The sequence below is a fragment of the Lissotriton vulgaris genome, chromosome 5 (assembly GCF_964263255.1).
Source record: "Lissotriton vulgaris chromosome 5, aLisVul1.2, whole genome shotgun sequence".
NCBI lineage: Eukaryota > Metazoa > Chordata > Amphibia > Caudata > Salamandridae > Lissotriton > Lissotriton vulgaris.
Genome location: NC_141693.1, coordinates 471,468,717 through 471,491,271, shown reverse-complemented (window position 1 = coordinate 471,491,271; position 22,555 = coordinate 471,468,717). Strand labels below are relative to the sequence as shown.

The 22,555-nt window shown below is 46.8% G+C and overlaps 1 protein-coding gene across 2 annotated transcripts in view; it reads left to right on the top strand.

The window, feature by feature from the left end:
* FBXO42 (F-box protein 42) overlaps positions 1-22,555 on the top strand; it is a 278,393-nt gene that overhangs the window by 206,387 nt on the left and 49,451 nt on the right. For both annotated transcript variants that reach the window (XM_086921916.1, XM_086921915.1), the window contains exon 9: positions 4,695-4,814. In XM_086921916.1, coding sequence (XP_086778042.1) covers positions 4,695-4,814 — 120 coding nt within the window. The remainder of the gene's footprint in view (positions 1-4,694; positions 4,815-22,555) is intronic.

Below are 22,555 nucleotides of genomic sequence, written 5' to 3'. Positions count from 1 at the left end.
ATGCGATGGGGAGAAGCAGGGCAGGGAAGGTGGTGTAGATCAGGGCAGTCTTAGAGGGAGATAAGAAGTGTGAGGGAAGGTGTGAGGAATCTGGAAACGAAAGGATTTAAAGGAAGAATAACGGGTGGAAAAGATGAGACCAGTGGAGGGAATGAAGAGGGGAAGGGGAAAAGAACACAGCTACAGATGAAATACATTGGTATATAGAGGAAAGAGATGGTGGATGGAAGAGTAGAATGGAAGAGAGAATGGAGGGAAGGAAAAGAGAGGATTTAGATTAGGGAGGGAGGGAAAGGAGTGGGCGGAGGAAGGGAGCAAGACCGAGGGTGGACACAGGGAAAGAAACCGAGAGGACAGGAAAGGAGGAAGTGACTTTGTCTCACTGGAGAAGTAACAGCTGCAGGAATGTCTCGGAGGACAAAAAAACAAAAACAAGAGCTGGGAGAAGCCCTCAGGAGACCAGAGGGTTTAAACAGAAATGGCAGGTTTAGCCGAGGGTCACAAGGGCATGTGGCTAGTGCCAGGAATTGTTGAGCTGGGGAGGAAATATGGCAAACCTGGTGTTTGAGCCTGTGCAAGAATAGAAAACTGTGACCTTTCAAGTGGGAAACTGGTGGAGTACATAAGGGTAAGAAGTGTGGTGTTAACCATCCAGGAAGGCATGAAAGGGAGCCAGAGCGCCTCCACTGATTTGGCTGATAGGGAGTTTAAAGAGACATTGTTGAGGTGCAAGTTGAATCAGGGTTCACTGTGGAAAAGGAGTTTCCCAGTCGAATGCTGTGCGCCTGTGAGGGTCTATTTGAGAGATGCATGGGTCCTGGTTTAATTGGAATTTGAGGCCCTCGTCTTAGTAACTGTTCTCAGAATGTTCGCAAAATAGACAGTTTTTCTGGAAAAAAAAGGTGGGGGGGGGGGGGGAACCTTACAACAGTGGTTCCATCAGAATTGGGATAATCTTTCCTTTGAAATACATCCCTGTACTTGCTTTTATTTTTGGTATTCCCTTCTGCCAGGCTTCCATAGTTTTTATGTAATTTATTTTCCCATATTGCACCTTTTTTCCATCCTTCGGATATCACTTCATTAAGATGTGTTGCATTCCCTCAGACAATATGCAGAATTAGATGCATTCTAGGGGCTCACTATACGTTTAATATTGAATTGCTTAATTACCTGTCAGTTAATCACTTGAAAGATATCTTTTCGTTTGCTAATGCATCTACATGTGCATGACAATTGTAAGAACAGGATGTGATGTGATGCGAGCAAGTAAGATACCAAATGTAAGTATATCGGTGAGAGAGGGAGTTGGGAAGCAGGAGGGGGGTTATTCAACCAAATTTGGGGTATTTTCTACTGGCAGATTACTTGCTGCCATGTTCATCTAAGCTGTCCTGCTTCCTCGACTAGCTCATGTGACTGACCAATGGAGGGGCCGGGTTTCTGGTCGCTTGTGGGAATCCCCAGTTACCCATTATCAGAGTAAATCTTGGCTGCAGGTATCAGTTATGAACATAGTATCCAGTGGTAGATTATAGCTTAAAAAAGTACACGTACATAAAAGCAACGTTAAGGTCCTGCAACGAAAAAAAAGCATTTTAAAGAAATATATTTAATACATGTTGGAGCGTGTCTGATAAAAATAGGCTAAACGGAAACCTTCAGAAAAAAAACCACTGGATTACTTGAAAACAGATGAGAGCTGGCAGGTCCACTAATCCGGGCCAGCCTTTGATCTCCCAGAGCCCAGAAGGCATGCTCCCTCTGAATGCCTGTGCTGTGCAGAGCGTGACTGAGCGATTAAGTACACACCGAGGAATAGCTTGGCTCAGTTTGTGTCTGTGCATAGCGTGACTACTGACTACTGGCTCAGGATTTGTACTCCCCAAGCAATAGTTGGTGTGTGTCCCCGTTGTTTTGAGGTGGTGTTACCCTGAAATTATGTTAAAATCCAGGGGTAAAAAATTGTCTGGTAATAATCACCCACTACTAACGCATGAAAACAAGTAAAAGAATGTAAGCAAAGCTGAAACAAGAACATGGAAGTGTGTGTGTGCGAGAGACGGAAGAGTATGTGAGAGTGAGAGACAGAAGTGTGTGAGGGAGCGAGAGACAGGAGAGTGTGTTAGAGAGAGCGAGAGACAGAAAAAAGTGTAAGAGAGCGAGAGACAAGAGTGTGTGAGACAGAGAGAGAGAAGACATGGTGTGAGAGAGAACGCAAAGCCAGAAGATATGACATGAAGAGGGGGTGTGTTTGAGAGATAAGGGGGGCAAAGAGTGAAAGAAAGGGAGAGAGCGGATGCCGGGATGCGGGGGCGCAGAGAGGCAAGGACTAAGACAGGGTGAGGCTGAATAGACAGAAGCGTGGTTAGAGAAAATGAAGCATAGCAGCAAGTTAGGAGAGCTGGATAGAAAAGGGAATTCTGCATGAGGGACAGAAGTGAGTAGGGTATGGAATGCTGGAGTTTGGGTGAGGCAGTGGGGAAGAGGGACAGCAAGTTAGATTAACCATGCCAGCTTTCCGATTCACGAGCAGATGGTCCTGTTTATGACCTGCGGAGCGCGTGAAGTGGCTGGTGGCAAATGGGGTCGCTTTGATGTTCTTGTCTTGCTTTGTGGGAGGGGTAGGGGAAGCGAATTCCTGTGCACGCGCCTGGCTCGCATGAACTGTACGCGATCCGCAGTGGGTAGACTTTTCGAAACACTTACTATAAATCTCACCTACCATCCCTTCGGAATGGAATAGACGAGACCTGAAAAGTGTTCGAAAACGGCCAACTCTTTGCATTAAGTTTTGAAGTTATGATCAGCTTTGAGACTGTATGAACCAGTTCCTATAGTCTGTTCCAAGAGAAGAAAAATGAATATATAAGGCTTAATATAATCCAAAATACTGATTGGTGTAGCAAGGGACACTGCAGACCAGGCTTCTGCTAAGATTTGTCATGAATTGTCAGTGAAATGCTCTTCCTGGCTCATGTGCAATAAAAAGTATGCAATTGCCCATAAACTGTTAATTTCTTTGGACCTCGAGGTGAATGAGGACAAAACTGCAATAAAATATTTGCCACTCCTAAGGGAATCGCAATGACTACCCATTCTATGTTCGACAACATTGCTAGGAAGTTCAGGGTGTGTCCCAAAGTATAAGTCTTTGCTGACCAACAATGGTAGTTTGATATTCATGGAAGTAGAAGGAGCTGGGGTCAGACAGCCTGCAGTGCCCCCATGAAAGATCATGAGCTCTGTATCTATCACATAAAGGGGTGCAAGGCAGGAATGGGGTGCCGTTTTGTGCCACAGGGACATATATGATTGGAATCAGAAGACGGTGTAACATCCATGTAACACAATACCATGCAGTACAGTTTCTCGTTTAAAAATTACACTTCTGCATTTCGTGGTACAGTGGAATACAGCAATTTGCCCACTATTGTTTGGATTTTGGTTACTTGCAGAAACTGGGAGTAGCATCACTTTATTCAAGTTTCGGGGTAAAAATGAGTAAATTTGAAAATGCCAATAATAGAGCCTTGGTTTTGAATTCGGAAGTACAATGCATAGAAAGTAATTACATGCTAATTGTTCTCCTCTCCTATAATAGAAACACCTGCACTCCATAGTGCATCGGTATAGATTTTAAAGAAAAATATACTTTGTATGTTTTCGCACTATAGGTCTGATTGATTGTTAAAAAAAATTGTCAATTAAGTTTATAAATGGTTGACTATAAGCACATTTTATACGGCCTCTTTAATCACAAGGAGGACCATTGTGTACTTGTGCTCTTCACTTCCTCCACCAGAGAGGAACATGCATGTAATGTGAAATACGTATTAGAACAGCCTCTGCTGCCCCATCAGTAAGGTCTCAATGCTTGATGACTTTTTTCCCCTGGCCTATGGGGATGCGAGGTGAGTCAGGAGTGCTATAGACATACGGGTGTGGCTGATTCCAGGTCACCCCGATTTTTACCCTGGAGGTGGCTCAGGCTTAGTTTGTGCTGAGGTTGGTCAAATTAGTACTACTGAGATAGGTCATTCTGAATATGCGCTGTAAAAGATGTTTTGTGCAAGTCAAACAGCAACAGCCCCAATGATAAGTAGCATTCTGTACAATGACATGATTTGAAATTCTCTTTGTCCCAGCACCCTTTCACCTTGTGTTTTTGGTACCTATATTTCAACTGTGGACATCCATGTAATGCTTTGTGCATAATAAATTGTCCTCCAAACTTTTGATTGGAAGGTTTGTGGTTTCTTAAATAAGCTAATCACTTGTATTCACTCTTGTTTCTTGATTCAGAACATGCCTTAACACTACCAATCGACACCCAACTGTGCCTCCCTTCGCTATGGTCTTGCTTACAGGTGTCTGAGTGAAATTTAGATGTTGGGATTGATGTATAGCTGTTCTTATAGTGGGTGTCGTCCAGTGAAGAATGTGCTCTGTCCTGTTTTGCCCTTTCATTCCTGTTACTAGATGACTGAAGATCCCAACTCTTGGGTAAAGGTAGAGGGTCCAATCTACGTAGGGTACTAATGTTGCCAAACTTAAACAACTCCCCAGTTTGAATGATCTTATGGCTCTCAGAAATGTTTGTGGAATGTTTGAACTACTCTATAGAAAGTATGTCTTTGAATTTTGAGCAATTTACTTTGATTTATCTGTTTTTTTCTTTCTTGAATCCACAGCTTTTTAAGGATGCTTGGTTACTGCATACAAGTTCAAGCCTACCCTGGACCTGGCAACAGCTAAAAGTGGAGAATGAGGAGCATGGGGCTCCAGAATTATGGTGCCATCCAGCCTGCAGGGTAATAAAGCAGTGAATTGGTGTGGGGAAACTATTAGTTGGAAGAATCTGGGATAAGAGACTCAAATCATTGTGAATGTGGCCAGTTTATCTCTTTTTTAGAACACAGCATTTGGTTTCCTAATGACATTGGATATGTCAGTTTAAGGTATTGTGCAAGGGGATCACAGTTGATTAGGGATATATAATGACCGGTCTACTGTGTCACCATATTTTATTTACCTTCCGGCTGTTTTAGAATAGGTAAAGCAAGAGGTGAGGATTCTCTGCCTTCCTAGGGTCTTTATTAAAAATAAGACCTTCATTTTAATGTTACATTTTAACTATTCCTACCAAAGGTTTTCCAGCATTAGATCTTACTTATATTCGTACATAGGAATCATTCAAACCGACAATGTCTTGTAACCTTAAATAATCACTAATCCAATTGTTGAAATGGGCATAGGCTGTAACAAGTGCATGTTTAGTTGTACATCCACCACATTTGAAACAACCATGACATAAGCCAATGAGGTGGAAGTGCTGAGCTTTCATCCTCCTCCTGGAGACCTCCGTAACTGCAATTCTGACCACAGCATGTGTTTGAGGAAGTCCCTTAAAAGAGCTCTGTTCTAACCTATTTATCCTTGTATTGGACTCAATTGAATCTTTATTTAATCTTTCTTGGATTTCTGCCAGTCCTTTCTTCAACTTTCACCAATTGTGAGTTGTCTCTAGGAGTTTTCTGAGATTTTCATGTCAGGGCTGACCCAGGGGAGACCTCTGCCACCAGCTACTGCTGTGGCTGAGGGGAAAAACAATCTCCAAATCCTGCTCTGACTGAAGTCAAAAGGTCTATCTTGATCTATTTGATCAGTGCATTTATTGGTTTTATCCCACTCATAAAGCGTTAAGTTGTTATATAGTAAAACCTTTCTCTACACCTAATGACAGAGAAAGGAGGTTGGCCCTTTAATTACTGGAAAGGAAGAGAACTGCCCTACATAGGAGGAAGACCACTCCCTTAGAGATCATTGACTGAAAAGTGCCCCAGCAAGACTTCCATTAAATAAAAAAGAAAGCACATGGAGCTACCTCTGCTGAATTTACTTCGAGTGTTAAAAATGAGGTTTCTAGGTGGCTAAAGTGTACACCCAAGTCAGGCAGAACCCACCACTATAGTTTGGGAAACTAGATAAACAACTGAGAACCTGCGCTCATCCACTAGGTTAGTGCAGAGCAGGCAAGCTTATAAAAAGAGGCGATGTGTAAAGTATTTGTGCAACAAACACATTGACGCAATGAATATACCACAAAAGACTCCACACCGGTTTAGAAATATAGATGATTATATTCTGAACAAACACTAAAACAATAAAATTCACATGTATACTTCAAGGTATGCAAGTGTTAAGAATTGCAGTTCTAGATTTATTGCCGCTCTTCTTAGAATCCTTATGGTAATACCAGAATTTAAGGGCACAGGAGCTTTCTCACGGAAGGAGCAAATGTGAAGCACTCCCTCCAAGTCGTCACTGAGGACACCTCTATATAGGAATGCTGATAACTACCCCCCAGCCGTCCGCAATGTAGTGTATGCTGGCTGTGGAGACCTCGTTGGTCTCGAGGATCACACTAACTTTGTCATAAAGACTAGAAGCCAAAGTCTTTGATGGCACAGACTTTGGGGGAACGGGGGACATGCCAACAAACCCTTGGAGAATGCCTTTAGTCCACACTGCACCAAAGTAGCAAGCAGGAGGCTAGCACAACAAGGCAGGTCACAAACTGGCACTCCCTTCTGCAGCTCAAAGAGCAGCAGGCCGACACAACAGAGCAATTAGCAGAGTGGCAGTCCCTCCTGGTAGCACAGCCGTTCCTTCTCGCAATGCACAGATGTAGAGCCAGCAATGTCTGATTACAGGTCCAAAAAGTGTCTGAATAGATAGGGTCAGAGACCCAGTAATTATACCCAAATGTACCTTGATGTGGGGGTGACTTCAGAAGAACTCTCAAGTGCACAGGTCCCCTTTCAACCCAGTACTGTCTGCCAGCCTAACTATGGGGGAGTAAATCAGCCTTTTGTGTGGAGACAGGACATTGCCTATTCAAGTGAAGTCTCCTGCCCAGATTGACCCATCAGCATGTAGATTAATGCAGATGCAGTTGAGTGTCCCGTGTTGTGGCTGTCTGTCCAGCCTATATTTGTATTTGGAGAAAGGCTGTCTGGCACAGAGAGCTGTTAGTGCAATGAAATATCTACTTTCTAAAAGTGACATTTCTAAAATAGTAAAGTTAAATCCAGGCTCATCAGTAAGTAGGATTTATCAGTAGCCTTCCAAACATATGAAACATCAAAAAGCTACTTCTCTCTGACCAGGAATGAAAGCTTAAAAGATTAAGGAACTCCCAAAGCTACTTTATGAGAGGGGTAGGCCTCACAGTAGTGAAAAATGAAATAGGCTTCGTCACTACCAGGACATGCAAAAGATAAAGGTACGCATCCTACCTTTTACTTACATAGCACCCTGCCCTTAAGGATACCTAGGGCCTAACTTCGGGGTGACTTGTATGTAATGAAAGGAGTTTAAGGCCTGCCAAGTAGGTTTTAATTGCGAAGTCGAAGTGGCAGTAAACTGCACACATAGGCACTGCAGCGGGAGGCCTGAGACCGGTTTGAAAGGCTGCTTATGTGGGTGGCACAATCAGGTCTGCAGGCCATTAGTAGTTTTTAACTTACAGGCCCTGGGCACAGTCGGTACCACTTTACAAGGGACTTACAAGTAAATTAAATATACCAATCCGGTATACACCTAATAGGCACATGTGTAAGGAAGAAGCACATGCACTTAAGCTCTGGCTAGCAGTGATATAATGCCCAGATTCCTAAGGCCAACAGAAAGACTTCAGCAAGAAGAGAATGGGGAAGGCCAAAGGTTAGGGGTAAGCTTGCAAAAAGGGCCATTACCTACAAAGAGTATCCACGGCCACTACCTCCAAGTTTCAGAATGTACATTAAAAGCTGAGGAACATTGTGGGCATAACACTCCCTCCAACGCCTACTTCAGGAAAATAAAACGCTCAAAATCGGACTTCTTCCGCCTCCAACTTAACCAAGCAAAGAACCGCCCGAGAAAACTGTTTGAGCTAATCAAATCACAATCCAAAGAGCCACCACAACCACTCAACACTGGGAGTGTGGTACCCTCATGTGAAGACTTCGCTGCCTTCTTTACCCAAAAAACCGACAAAATAAAAAGCGATCTCCTCACTGACGCAAGCCTCTACTCCAAACCCAAATGCCCAGCACCCGTTGAACCAAAAAACAATGCGACATGGTCAACCTTTGACACATATTCGGAAGAAGAAATTGGCAAATTACTTAGCACCCTGAAACCTTCCAATCACCTCACGGACCCCCTCCCTGCCTTCGCAGTAAAAGACTTTACCCCACTGATTCTCCCTCTCTGGACTAAAATCATCAACAGCTCTCTCCAACAAGGAAGCATACCTGACTCCCTCAAAGTTGGTCAGGTCACACCTCTACTAAAGAAACCAACAGCCGACCCCGCGGATCTCAACAACTACCGTCCCATCACCAATATCCCCACTCTCGCCAAACTGCTGGAAAAATGTGCACAACTACAATTGACTAAACACATTGAACAATTCGATCTCCTCAACCCTCACCAATCAGGTTTCCGAGCAGGACACAGCACAGAAACGGCTATGACTCACATAATTGACGACGCACTTCAAATGCTAGACCAAAATGATACCTGCCTCCTCATCCTTCTCGATCTCTCCTCCGCATTCGACACCGTTAAACATGAGAATCTAACAGAACTACTAAACAAAAGAATGGGCTTATCTGGAACTGTCCTCAAATGGTTCACTTCCTTTCTCCGCAACAGGACGCAGAAATTCAAGAGCAACAACCTGATGTCCACGCCAGTACCTGTAACGCTAGGCGTCCCCCAAGGATCTTCTCTATCCCCAACCTTGTTCAACCTAGTCATGGAACCGCTCACCACTCTGCTACAAGAATCCAATGTACACTTTCACATGTATGCCGATGACACCCAACTCTACCTCAAACTGCAATCTCCCAATGACATCCTGCTCCTGAACTCAACGATCAGATGCACCCAATCCTGGCTTGCCGACAATCACCTCAAACTCAATGCCCTGAAAACAGAGTTCCTTCTGATCGCACCTCCATCGAAGATAACCACCACTCAACATTGGCTTAAACTCCTAACCGCACTCAATGTCCAACCCACCATCGTGGAATCAGCAAAATCTTTAGGCATAACACTCGACACCAATCTCAACATGCAGCAACATGTCAGCAAAGCTACTAAGGGAGCGAACTTCCAGATCAATACTTTGAGGAAACTTAAACCCTACCTCCCAGCCAAAGACTTCCAAACAGCGGTGCAAACACTAGTCATCCCACGAATTGAATACGGCATCACCTCCCTCTGCGGACTCCCACTAACTACAACTGCACCACTAAAAGCATCTCTAAATGCTGCAGCGAGACTTATCACGGGGTCAAAAAAGCACTCCCACATCACCCCTGACTTGAAATCCTTGAATTGGTTGCCGTTTGAAGCCAGAATACATTTGAAAATAGCCTGCATGACACACAAGGCTGTACACCTAAACTCACCCGGCTACCTTGCTCAGAAATTGACAATCTCTGGGGGAACCAGAAACACGAGAGGCGCAAACAATCTTCTGTTGAAACCTCGAAGATTCCGGAAGGAGAAAACATACAAGCGCTCTTTCTCAGGAATGGCGCCTAGGATTTGGAACTCACTCCCTCCCGAAACCAGGCTTCTCTCTTCCACTACACTCTTCAAAAAAGAAGTAAAAGCTATCCTCATGGCTAAATTCACCTGTACTACTATCTCGAACCCTATCAACACCCTGCGATGATCTTTATTACTTGCTTGACCACTTATCTATTTGTACGAGCTGTCTTATCACCCACTTGACTGCTTTGCAGCCACCCAATTGTATTATTTGTATTGTATGATCTACTGATTTACGTATTTGACTTTGTTCCCTCATGTTCCCTTCTGTACTCTGTGAACTATCGACCTACCTATTTGACTGTGTTCCCTCATGTGCTCTTCTATGTAAAGCGCTCTGATATCTGCAAAGATCTTGTTCGCGCTATATAAAACTCTGAAAATAAATAAAATAAATAAATAAACATTGCACAAAAATGCAGGTATTCTGAAATCCAGTTACATTTACTACCAAAGACTTAGATGACCTCCGCTTCACAATCAAGATCAGCAAAGTCGACAGTGACACATCTGAAGACTAGTACTGTACTGTCTTCGTCAATCAAGAAGCCACTGTCGACAACAGGACTCTTGTTGACGAGGACAAAGTAAAAAATGCTGCCACTGTTGATGGCAGTGTCCGCCTCAGTGGGCACACAGTTGGTGATAGTATCCACTTGGTCAACGGCATTGTCTATGACCCTTTGGAGAACAAGTATTACTATCCAGTCATTAACTTTTCTGTAATTACACTGAAGTTTTCTGTGCACCCTTCGGTGTAGGTCCTGGATTTTGGAACTGGAGGCAGATGCCAGCAACCTAAAGCAAGCATCTGACAGAGCTTACAGTCCTGCTCAAATAAATGTACTCTGTGTACCTGAAGTTGAAGAGGAATCTTATGAAAAGGAATATCATGCATGGGTGTGAACATCAATGTAAACCTTTGCAGGTGAGGGTACTCTAGCTGCCATAACCATCCTTGCCCATGATTTCAATATAGGAACGAAACAGTGATGCAAGGGTCGGTGGCATTCATGAGCACGTTCCAGCAGATGCTAAAAACATTTCAACATTTACTTTGACGGCAACCACAATTCCCACCCATGCTACCATCTCCGCCTCAGTGCTAACACCCACACCCATGTCTAATACTCAGGAGATATATGCCCCTTTACTGCCAGTAGATCCACTAATTCCTAGGGACTTGGGATAACAGGAGGCTTCCCAGTCTGGTAAGATGGGGAATAGGGCGAACCTTTTGGGGACGGACAGAAGGATGATGATGTGCATAGTGAAGAGTGGTAGGACTACATTCTTGCTAGAGATTGTGATAAATTATCAGCACAGCCTGATTGGCCCTCAAGTGACGCAACTTGTTTTCACGCCTCACTGTAGAGCAGTGAAACTGCTTGAACGACCCATAACCTCTAGAACAGCAATGTTTCTTATATGATTGCATGGAGCAGCCTTGCAAAACTTACTAAATCCATCACTTTTCTGCATTACGGCTGGCCTGAAGGTCTTAAGCTGATGCATACACATGCCATACCCCGGAAGTTGTGCCCCACTTGAAGAAGAAATGCAGTGCCGCTGGAGTCTGCTTTGGAATCCATGATTGGCCATCTGAACCAAGACTTCTTCATCATGGCAGTGTAGATCGAAGAATCCTGGCACTCTGTTGCAAGCACCTCCAGATAGGGATTAAATATGCAACAATAATTTGGGGCACATGGCCTGCTTGATGGCTTCAACCTCCATCAAAGCATATGCAATAATAATTTGGGGCACATGACCTGCTTGATGGCTTCAACCTCCATCAAAGCAATAAATGGCCTGGCAATTCTGCTACACTGATTGTCGGATGTGGCACAGCATTTTGCCCATTGTTAATCTCTCCTAGGGGAAAGAGAAGGTAATGCCATTGACCAGAATATCCAAATACAGCACCCACCATGATATTGGATGTTTCCAACACCTGCTTCTGTCAGCTCGCAGGGGCAACAGTCCTGCACAGGCGGGGTGGTTTCAATCAACTTCTTTCTTTGCCTTTTTATTGGCCAAGCCTTATTTGGGAAACGTGGATGAGGCCCCATAAAATATCAAGGTGGGCACAGACCTGGCATACTCACTAGGAGCGTTACAGTATAGATGTCCCATTTCCTGTTCCTTTCGTGACTCAAGGAGATACCAAGCCTACACAGGAGGTTTCTCCCAATACGGAGGCCAAGGAAGACCATACCACCCTCTAAGACAATCCAAGCATGATCAAGGCTACTCTTCAAACAGTCCAGCACTGAAACTAAGGCAACATTCCGGTGAGAAAAGAGAGCATTACAGCCACACTCCAAGGATACTCTAAAGACAGCCTGTCTTTCTACAGCACCACCCCCTTCCAGCCTCTGTATTGCCTGCCAGCGGACGGATTTCTACTTCTGCGTCCGCTTGGAAAACCATCTTCACAGATCACTGGGTACTTTAGATAGTGCAGCCAGATCACACTGGAGTTTATACAGAAACCACCCATCCATCTTCCCAAAGAAGATCTGCATTTGTGTGATCTGCAACAAGAGATTCTTCTGTTGAATACTTCTAACAGCAGATTCCTCACCTAGAATACTCCCAAGGTGCCAAACTGGATCCAGACTTTTTTGCAGCAGTGCTCTTGGGCACCACTAAGTGGCGCCATGCAGCTACACTGTTCCTCCATACTGCTTGAAGTTACATATAAGCACCACCCTTGTGCTTTTGCGTCAGTTTTCCGTCCTGAATTTTCTGGCATTCATACGGAGCTCTGTTCCCAATCTGATGGCCTTTCCAATTACTTTGAAACTTTTCAGTGTGTTCGTGAAGGATGTCACCTCTGAAAACCCCATGTCAACAAAAAGAAGTACGCAGTTCCTTAAAAAATTGTACTCAGAGTGCAACTGAAGGAACCAGGTGTAGGCCTAAGAAGGAGAACAAGAAAGGGAGGGGGGATCCTCCCTTTTGGGACTAAAACCCTCACACACCCAGCAAGCTAGGTGTCATGCTTCATCATCTGGGTTTTGCTCCTCGTCAAACTGGAGGTGCAATGTCTGACTTGCTCCCAGATGGGGTTCTTTATCGGAGTTCTTTTGGCCCTGCCAGTTGGTGCATGTGGGTATGAGGGCCTAGTGGGAAGTGTGTAGATGTGGAAGAGTGGTGGTGGTGGTGATTGTTATAAAAGGTTGGGTAGTCCACAATGTGTTTTTAATGGTGTGGCTATCAACCCTAGTAAAAGCAGTAGGTAGAGAAAACTTCCTGGTGCTAGGATCCAGGGGAGCATACTCTACCAAGTGGTCAAGTGGTGATTGGTCAACATGTTTCATGCAATTGTTCTGAAGGATACAGCGCAATTCATCATGACCTAGAAAACTAAAAAACCTATCTACACTATGTGGAAGGACAGAAGATTACCTACTCCAAAGTGAGTTCAAGGGTAGGCAGGAGGTCCTACCACTTCTTAGTGGAACCTGGGGATGAGAGAACAAAAATTGGGTATAGACATGGAGGAATGGACAAACAGTCAAGCCCATCACCCATTGTTTTACTCAAAGTACATATATAGATGGGGGTTGAAAAGTTCACCCTTACAATTTAGACAGTAAGTATATACAATTAAAACCATAGAAAGGCATGGCACAATTAAAACAACTCAGGAACATACTGGAGGTGACAATTACAACTTAGAAATACGATTGAGCATGGACATTGGTCAACCTCACACTAAAGTGTGCTGAGTGCGGCTTCAGCGGTCTCCTCCCGTGGTATTGAGCACGTCATAAGTATGTGACCTAGTGGAGGGAAGTGGGGAGAGGTGATTAACAAAAGGGTGGAGCGGTTGGTGGATAGGCAGCTTTCAGTGGTAAAGCCAGCGGCCCCAGTGGTACCAGTACCCATGGAGATTCCGAGTGCCAAACGTGGTATATGTAGCGCGTATAAATTGGCTGAACACGGAGATAGGCCAAAGGCATGAAGCCCATCAGTCGCATCCTCGCACACTACTTGGATAACCCCCAAGGCGGTACAGAAAGTAGCTGCGTAGGTACAGTAACCTATGAGTGGGTGTTGGATCCACATGTAGTAATGCAAAGCCGCGGACCCTAAGGACCGCACACCAGATGAGTCCTAAAACCGATATAAAGAACCCATACGCTACTATAAAATCACAAATTTTTGGCTGTTGGGGGCTCTGATAGCCTGGGGCGGCGGTCCGCCATGAGAGCTAGCCATCAGCGGTACTGGATACGGCGCTCACAATTATCTGGTGCCTTTGCAAGTTGCAAGGTGAACCTACCCTCACGCCATACAGGAAGCAGGAGCCGGAGGACGGGAATGCATTAAGCATGTCTCTTAAATACAAACCCGACATTGCCGCAGGTCACGTACTTCCGCGTGTGCGCGGAGCAATTACAACTGCGCATGCGCTGGCTACAGAGGTGGGTTGTGCTGCCGGGCCATGCAAGCTGGTGTAGTGGGGAGGTCTGCACTGAGTGGGCGCCATCTTGGAGTGTCTCAAAACGAAATTAAATTGACACAGTGGTGCAACTGTGCTCAGGTTAGGAGTGAGAACGAGGCAGTAGCAAACAAACGATTCAAATATAGGACAATAATGTGTATTGGAATTCAGGGTAGAAACCAATAAGCTAAAGTTACACAAATAGGGAATTGAAGACGAATCTCTCATTGGAATGGAGGTTCCTGTACCTAAAAAATCCCACAACCTCTCTGAGTGGTAGATGAGGGGAGGGGGGAATAGCATAGGTAAGCACCTCATCGATAAGTGGTGATGACAGGTGTTGTGTTGTTCAGAAAAGATAGTTGCGTAGCATACATGTACAGGTTTGTGATTAACTAGTTAATGAAGCCCAAGGTATGGAGTCATTCAATCCTGTGATGTCCGTACCTAGACGATGCACCCACCTCTGTTCGATCTTGAAAAGGGCCTCTTCCTCTACCTCTGAAAACCTCACCATATTGGTGGGGGCTGCAACTGCAGAAAGCAGCTGTCAGTCATAAATTTGCATGTGATGTCTTTGGTGCCTGGGCACAGTATACAACTTGAAATAAGTTGGCCATCATGCACCTTAAGGCGGTTTCAGACTGGGAGGCAAAGCTGTATGTCACCAAGCAGGAAAATAAGTTGTAGCCTTCATAGTTCCCATTCAGGTTCACAGGCTTGAACTCTGTTTTTTCACAGGGCGGCTCACTCAACTCTTCCACTTCCCATTTGAAATCTTCTTGTAAGTCCAAATGCAAGCATTAAACGTTAACGGGGACTTGACATCATCGAAACAGGATGAGGTCAAATATAAATCAGTCTATTGAAGTCACTGAGCCCTTTCTCGCTGGTCCTGATATGCTAGAGTTCCCCAGGCTCTTAACGACCCTGTATCAGATAGAGGCCTTCAAAGAGGACATGTTGCAAGTAATGCCCTTCTGTCTCTCTCTGGCGCTGCTTCAGGCCCGACAGAGCTGCAGTAGCTACCAGTGGTTACTGCGAATTGGTTCCTCAATGTACATTGCCCCCATGGAACCCTCAACCAGGCTGTACCAATTTCACTACACATTTCTACTCCACCCCCATTATGTATGCTGTTTCATGCCACTCTGACGCTGGTGCCCGAGGATAATAGAGTGCCAATACCCATGTCTAAAACCGAACCGATGTCCGGCGGATTTTGATCTTTGTTCTTCTACAAAATTACAAAGCGCAGCTGATTGTTGTGCCGCCTTACTCTAACCCTGCCTCTACTGCACTGCGGCTATCAGACGAAGTTCCATTTTCCTTTTGGTTCGGAATCTGACCCTGTGCCAGAGCAGGGTACACCTCCTGATGATGGTTGATGATAACCATCTCCCTCCTCAATGTACAAATGAAACCCTCTACCTTGATTTTCAGAACACCAGAGGGTCTGAGACAGAGGTCGACTTGCTAGTTGTGCCACCAATGGAACAGACTACCTCACTCATTGTGTTTGGTCGGAGTGCAGCAGAGACACTGGAATTACAGCTACCCTCTGAGACTAAAACAAATGCTTGACAATGGTTTTGACAAATTCTACAGCTTTGGCCAGCAACATTTGAACCTCTACTTCTGTTTAACAATACCTTCACAGGTATTCTGATGGCTACCTGGTGGAAACCATTTTCTTGCATACCTGTGAACAGTCATGTGAGCAGTCATCCTAGACCAGTGCCGGGTTACCTGGATTTTGGCAATCTTCACACCACTCCAGAGAGCCCTATTGCGCAGGCCTCGACCAGTAATGTGGATCCAGCATGCATGTGTGGGCCGGCAGGGGCATCAGTCCTCTAACTCCTCCTCTGCTACACCTGCCAAGAAAATGCTTTTGTTTACCCTCAGCTGCACAATAGAAGAAGGTGCTGGATCCCGCCTCCTAACTTTACAATCCATTAAATCAGACAGCAGGGTCTTGACAATATTTTTTTTAAAGTGTTCTTCCTTTTCTGTATGTCCCTCCCAGTATGTCTCCCACCTCATAAGAGGTTGCAGAAGACCATTTTTCCATCCTGCTACACATTGGTCTCCACAGGTGCCATAGAAAGGGTACTGTAAAAAAAGATGGGGTGGTTACTCATGCCATTTCCTCGTTTTGAAAAAGGGCCTTGCATGTATTGTTGCAGGGATTCTGCACATATACAGAACTATGCACAGGAAACTAGGACCTCTAGATAATGATGTACCAACCTATCCCCTCTGTACCTAAAATCCGACTAGCAAATTGTTTAAAATGAAATTTCTATGTTCGAGGCATGTGGGCTGCTGAATTCATATCTGTGCATAGATCGCCGCCTAGTGTTGGGTCCGGATGATTGCACATTGTGGTCCTGGAAGAGTCTTCGAAGTATCACGAGATAGGTGGCTCCTCCCCCGGACTACAGTGCGCATGGGTATCCTCTCCATCCTCAGATTGTTTTTTTCCGCCATTGGGTTTGGATGTACTTTTCTTTACTCGGGTTCGGAAACTTTTCTAAAGGCCAAAAGCCCTTTGGGGTCGTCGGTATTGTTTCGATCGGTGCCGAGTTCTTGTTCCAGTTATTCGTGTGCAGGACGTCGAAGAGAGCCGCGTGGCCTTTTCGACACCGGAGGCCGATCGTCGATGGAACGGAGCCCGTTCAAACGATGCCCCCTTTGTAACTCTAAGTACCCGCGGATCAATGTACACCCGGTGTGCAACAAGTGCTTATCACCAGAGTACAATGAGAACAACTGTCTAGCTTGTGCTCGATTCAGGTCGAAGAAGACGCTTAGACTCCGACGTGCAGCGAGGCAAACTATGTCGAAGCCAGCGCCCGACCCGGTGAATATCTTCGACGAGGACGATGAGGTCGTCGAGACTGAGGATCCAGAACAGCAGTCTGATCCCGGTTCGGAGCATGACTCCAACTATTATGAAGACGATTAGGAGAGCGTCGAAGATAAAAACGTCGTCGAGGTAAGGGACGACGTATCCCCCATCGGAGCCGTTGATGACGACTCAAGCGATGAACCAGGCCCAACAGTGGGTACGGGGCCCGAAACACACTCAGACTTCCAAGGGCTCAGGTCAAGGCATCGCCAGAAGGCCTTAGCCAAGATCATGAACAACATTCTATAGCCCCACGTCAAGGCCCGGCTAAGAATATATCACATGAGCCATCGGTCCAACTACTTAAAACGAAACCGAAAGCCATTGAGTCGAAAACAAAACCGAAACTGCTGAAAACAGTCTTCGGATCGAAAAGCTCAAACCCATCAGAGTAGACGAAGAAAAAAGGTGTCGACGACCCTGCGGGGTCAAAAGTAAAGAGTGTTGAACCGAAGATCGGTGCTCTGAAGTCCACCATTAAAACCAAGCACGTCGAACCGACGACGACGACGGACAGCGACACAAACAAAGAACTCGAGTCTTGGAAGCTTCTCAATCCGAAGCATCAAGTCGACCGGCCCCAGCTCGTCAAAGGCCTCGAGTCGAAATACAAAAGCGCCTCGAAGGACCACGTCGAGGTAAAAAAGCGCGCCTCCGATGCCACAAGCACCGAAGTCGACGCAGGGAAAAAAACTTATTGGCGAAAAGGCAAAATCGGTCGGGCCTCCATCGACGCCGGCCCCGAAGAAGGTCAGTCTGTCTAAAGACACTATGCCACTGATAAAATTCGGGCTGCACGCCCTAAGTCGCTCGATCCAGCACCTGGGGTCGAAACACCCAGAAAGGTGTCATTGGGAAAAAGGACTCCCCCTCTAGAAGAGGACGGTATGTACCAAGAGCCCTTATATGATGACCAGTCGAAGCTACATATCGACTCCGAATCTGGTAGACTTACTATTTATCAAAGGAAGATCGGGTCAGAAAATCCTCTGGAATCATACAAAATTCCACTCAAGAAGAAAAGGGATTCTTCAACATCGCCTGTCCTTTTTGAGACTGTGAGGTACCATGGCCAGGACACTTCTGCATACTCACCCACTACTGAGGATATGGGGTATGATGATCAGTATAATTACCCTGCGGACACGGATCAGGATGACCAGACTCAAGCCTGGACAGACCCTGCTGACCAGGGGGAGTCACAGACTAATTCTGATACTCCTTCTTATCCTGTTAAAACTTCACCAACAGAAGATACAGCTGCGTTCAACGCTTTGATTGAAAGGGCAGCACAAAATCATGATGTGGACATGCATGCTGACTCAGTTGAAGAGTACTTCCTGTTTGACACTTTCTCCACTTCAGAGAAATCTGTTAAAACTTTGCCAATGCTAAAAGGTGTTCTTAAACACGCAGGGGACATTTTCGAAGAAACCACTAGAGCAAGGGTTATTAACCCCAGAATTGAAAGAAAATACAGACCGGCGCCTGTGGACCCTACATATATTAAGGGGCAGCTGCCATTAGACTCTTTGGTGGTCTCAAATGCTCGTAAGCGCGCCAACTCACAAACTACGGGTGATGCTCCTCCTCCAGACAAAGAATCTAAAGTATTAAAAGCTTCTGGGAAAAGGGTGGCTGCTCAAGCAGCTAATATCTGGAGAATTTCTAATACACAGGCCCTATTAGCCAGATACGATAGGGCGCATTATGACACTCTAGAGCAACTGCTTCAACATTTGCCTGAGGCCTACAAGGAGGGAGCAGAAATGCTAATCCAGGAGGGGAAACTCATATCCAACGCATCAATTAAATGTGCGCTAGACGCAGCAGACACCGCAGCCAGGGCCATTAACACAAGTGTCATGCTCAGGAGACATGCTTGGTTGCGCATCTCTGGGTTCAAACCTGAAATTCAAACCACATTATTGAATCAGCCTGTGAACCCTGATTTTTTTAATTTGGTCCTGATGTGGACACAATCTTAGAAAAGATTAAAAAAGACACAGACAGCTAAGTCTATGGGTGCCTTGCAGTCCCAACAGTTCAGAGGGGTTCCTTTCGTCGCTCCAGTAACAGAGGAGCTACACGAGGCCAGGCATCACAACAGATTCTATACAATAAAGGGAGCACGCAGACCACCTATAATAAGAACAATAGAGGTGGATACCGTGGCAACAGCAGCAAAGGCAGAGGACGAGGGAATAACACCAGATCCTCCGCCAATACTAAACAGTGACACCTTGTCACTGCCCCCTGACCATGTAACACCGGTCGGGGGGCGATTACAACAGGTTCGAGGCATGTGGGCTGCTGAATTTCATATCTGTGCATAGATCGCCGCCTAGTGTTGGGTCCGGATGATTGCACATTGTTGTCCTGGAAGAGTCTTCGAAGTATCACGAGATAGGTGGCTCCTCCCCTGGACTACAGTGCGCATGGGCATCGCCTCCATCCCCAGATTGTTTTTTTCCGCCATTGGGTTCGGATGTGTTTTCGGTTCCCTCTGTCGGAATCGATAGTTCTTTAACTTTCCTAACTTGAGACCAAAAGGTCTTTAGGCTTGACGTCGGTATCGTGTTTCGTTCGGGTTTATCTATTCTTCAGGTCCGAACTCTTGCTGCCCTTCCGCGTGCTGTCGGCGCGGACGGGCCTACACGACGCTCCAGACATGAAACGAACTCCGTTTAAGAGGTGCCCGGTGTGCACCTCAAAGTATTCACACCTCGACGTGCACCCAGTGTGCAACAAATGTCTATCGCCGGACCATGATGAGGCCAGGTGTATGGCCTGCTCAAAGTTCCGGTGTAAGAAGACTCTCAAGCTTCGTCGGGCCGCTAGACTCCAGGCCCAGTTATCCGCGCCCCCGCCAGACAACATCTTCGAAGAAGACGTTGGAGATGACAATGTCTTTCAAGTTTCGGACTCTAGCCCGGCGTCGGAGGAAGAAAACTATGACGCGGGAGACGAGGAGTTTGACGGAGTCGTCGGTGAGGTAGGGGACGACGATGGGGCCATTGCCACCGTGGAGGATAGCTCAGAGGAAGAGCATCCTCAAACTGACTCAGGGGTCAACCCCCACTATACGGCCCAGGTCGAGGGATCGCCTTCAGGCCTTACCCAAGACCTCGTCAATCGTCCCACGGCCTTGCCTCCGGCCACGGACATTTCTGATGTGCCACTCCCGTTGAAGAAAACGAAAGTGAAACCATCGGGGTCCACACCAACGGTTTCGAAACCGAAAGTGAAAGTCGCGCTGGTGGGACAGAAGGCTCCTGAGGCCTCAACGTCTAAGCAACTCAAAATGACCGACAGCAAGAGCCGCGCCTAGATGGCCGACCCGAAGACCCCGGTGTCGAAGCCGAAGACGACCGACGCAGCCGCGTCGGCGCCGAAGGTAGTCGAGGTCGATGACCCAAAGAAGGCTCCGAAGAAGCGTCAGGTCGGCGCCGAAACTCTGGCTGCGCCGACTCCGGCCGTTAAGGCCAAGGATGGTGATGTGTCGGCTCCGAAGACCGTGCCTTTCGCCGACCCGGCGCTGGACTCGGGGACATCGCTCGAGCCGGTCCAGCCCTCCCCGGCCTTCACAAAAAAGGTCATGGAATCCCTGCAGCGGATTCGGAAGGACGCTGTGGCTCCCGAACCGAAGGATGTGGTGCCGAAGCCTGCACCAAAGCCGGCAAAGGCGCAAACGCCTATCCACTTCACGCTGCCGCCAAAGACAACGCCGAAGGCTTTTGCTCCGAAGCAGGGGGCCGGGGTGCCTTTTGAAGGTGGTGTCGACGCCCAAGGCGTCATTGGTAGGGTCGAAGCCTCGGCTCCAGCCACTCGCAGATGAGGAGCGTCGGGAGGTTATTATCGACGCCAACACCGGAAAGCTCTCTCTCCTCAAACGAAAGATCTCCACGGAGCCGGTGTTGGAGCGTTATCGTATTCCACTCAAAAACAAGAAGGACTCTGAGGGTACTTCTGCCCCTATAGAGCCAGCATCTCCACATAATTTGGAAATTTCACCAACGCATTCAAACGCTGGGGAAGGTGACGGAGATGAGGAGGACGAGTACAATTATCCAGCCTACTCGGATCCAGAGGAGGTACATGAACCTTGGTCTGCCGGAGGCGACCCTGAGGACCCTCAGTCGGGTCATGAACCGCAGCTTTTTGCAGCAAAGACTTCTCCTACAGAGGACTCTGCAGCCTTCAACGCTCTGATTGAGAGAGCTGCAGCTAATCATGATGTCGACCTACATTCAGATCCTGTGGATGTCGATTTTTTGTTTGACACTTTCTCAGTGGCTGAAAAGTCGGTCAAGACATTGCCTATGCTCAAGGGAGTGCTGAAGCACGCGCCGGAGGTTTTCAGGGAGCCCACTCGGGTGCGAGTCATCAATCCTCGCATTGACAAAAAATACAAGGCAGCGCCCTCGGATCCAACGTACATCAAGGGACACTTGCCGCTGGACTCTTTGGTGGTATCCAACGCACGGAAGCGGGCGAACTCTCAGACCACGGGTGACGCTCCTCCCCCAGACAAAGAGTCAAAAATATTTGAAGCCTCAGGGAAACGAATTGCTGCGCAGGCAGCTAATATTTGGCGCATTTCAAACACGCAGGCCCTACTTGCGCGCTACGATAGGGCGCATTACGACACCCTAGAAACACTTCTGCAGCACTTGCCTGATCAGTACAAGGAGGCAGGTGAAATGTTGATTCAGGAGGGGAAGCTGATCACCAACGCTTCCATCAAATGTGCGCTGGACGTGGCTGATACCGCCTCCAGGGCAATCAACACTAGCGTGTTGCTGAGGAGGCATGCTTGGCTTAGGATATCAGGCTTCAAACCTGATATACAGACGACCATCTTGAACCAGACAGTCAATCCTGACCACCTGTTTGGCCCCGAGGTGGATGCGACACTTGAAAAAATGAAGAAAGACACGGACACTGCTAAGTCTATTGGGGCCCTCCAGTCTCAGCAGTTTCGGGGTGGTTCCTTTCGCCGCTGCAATAACAGAGGCACCTCAAGGGGTCAGGCATCGCAATCCACACAGTACTATAAAAGCAACACCCAAACCTCATACACCAACAAAGGTAGAGGTGGTTACAGGGGCAACAACGTCAAAGGCAGGGGACGTGGAAACAACAGCTCCAGGTCCTCCTCCACCAACAAACAGTGACGCCTTGTCACTGCCCCCCGACCACACAACACCGGTCGGGGGGAGACTCCAGCAGTTCCTGCCCGTGTGGAAATCCATCACCACGGACAGGTGGGTCAAATCTCTTATCCAGTACGGTTACTGTCTAGAACTTACTTCCACTCCACCAAACATACCTCCAAGAAACCGTCCTATGTCCGGCGAGCACTTGCACTTGTTGCAGCAAGAAGTTCAAGTCATGCTGCAAAAAGGGGCAATAGAGCTCGTTCCACTGCCGGAAAGGGGAACAGGAGTTTACTCTCTTTACTTTCTGATCCCCAAAAAGGACGGATCCCTCAGGCCCATCCTGGACCTCAGGCCCCTCAACTGGTACATTCTATCGGAGCACTTCCATATGCTCACGTTGCAGCAGGTCCT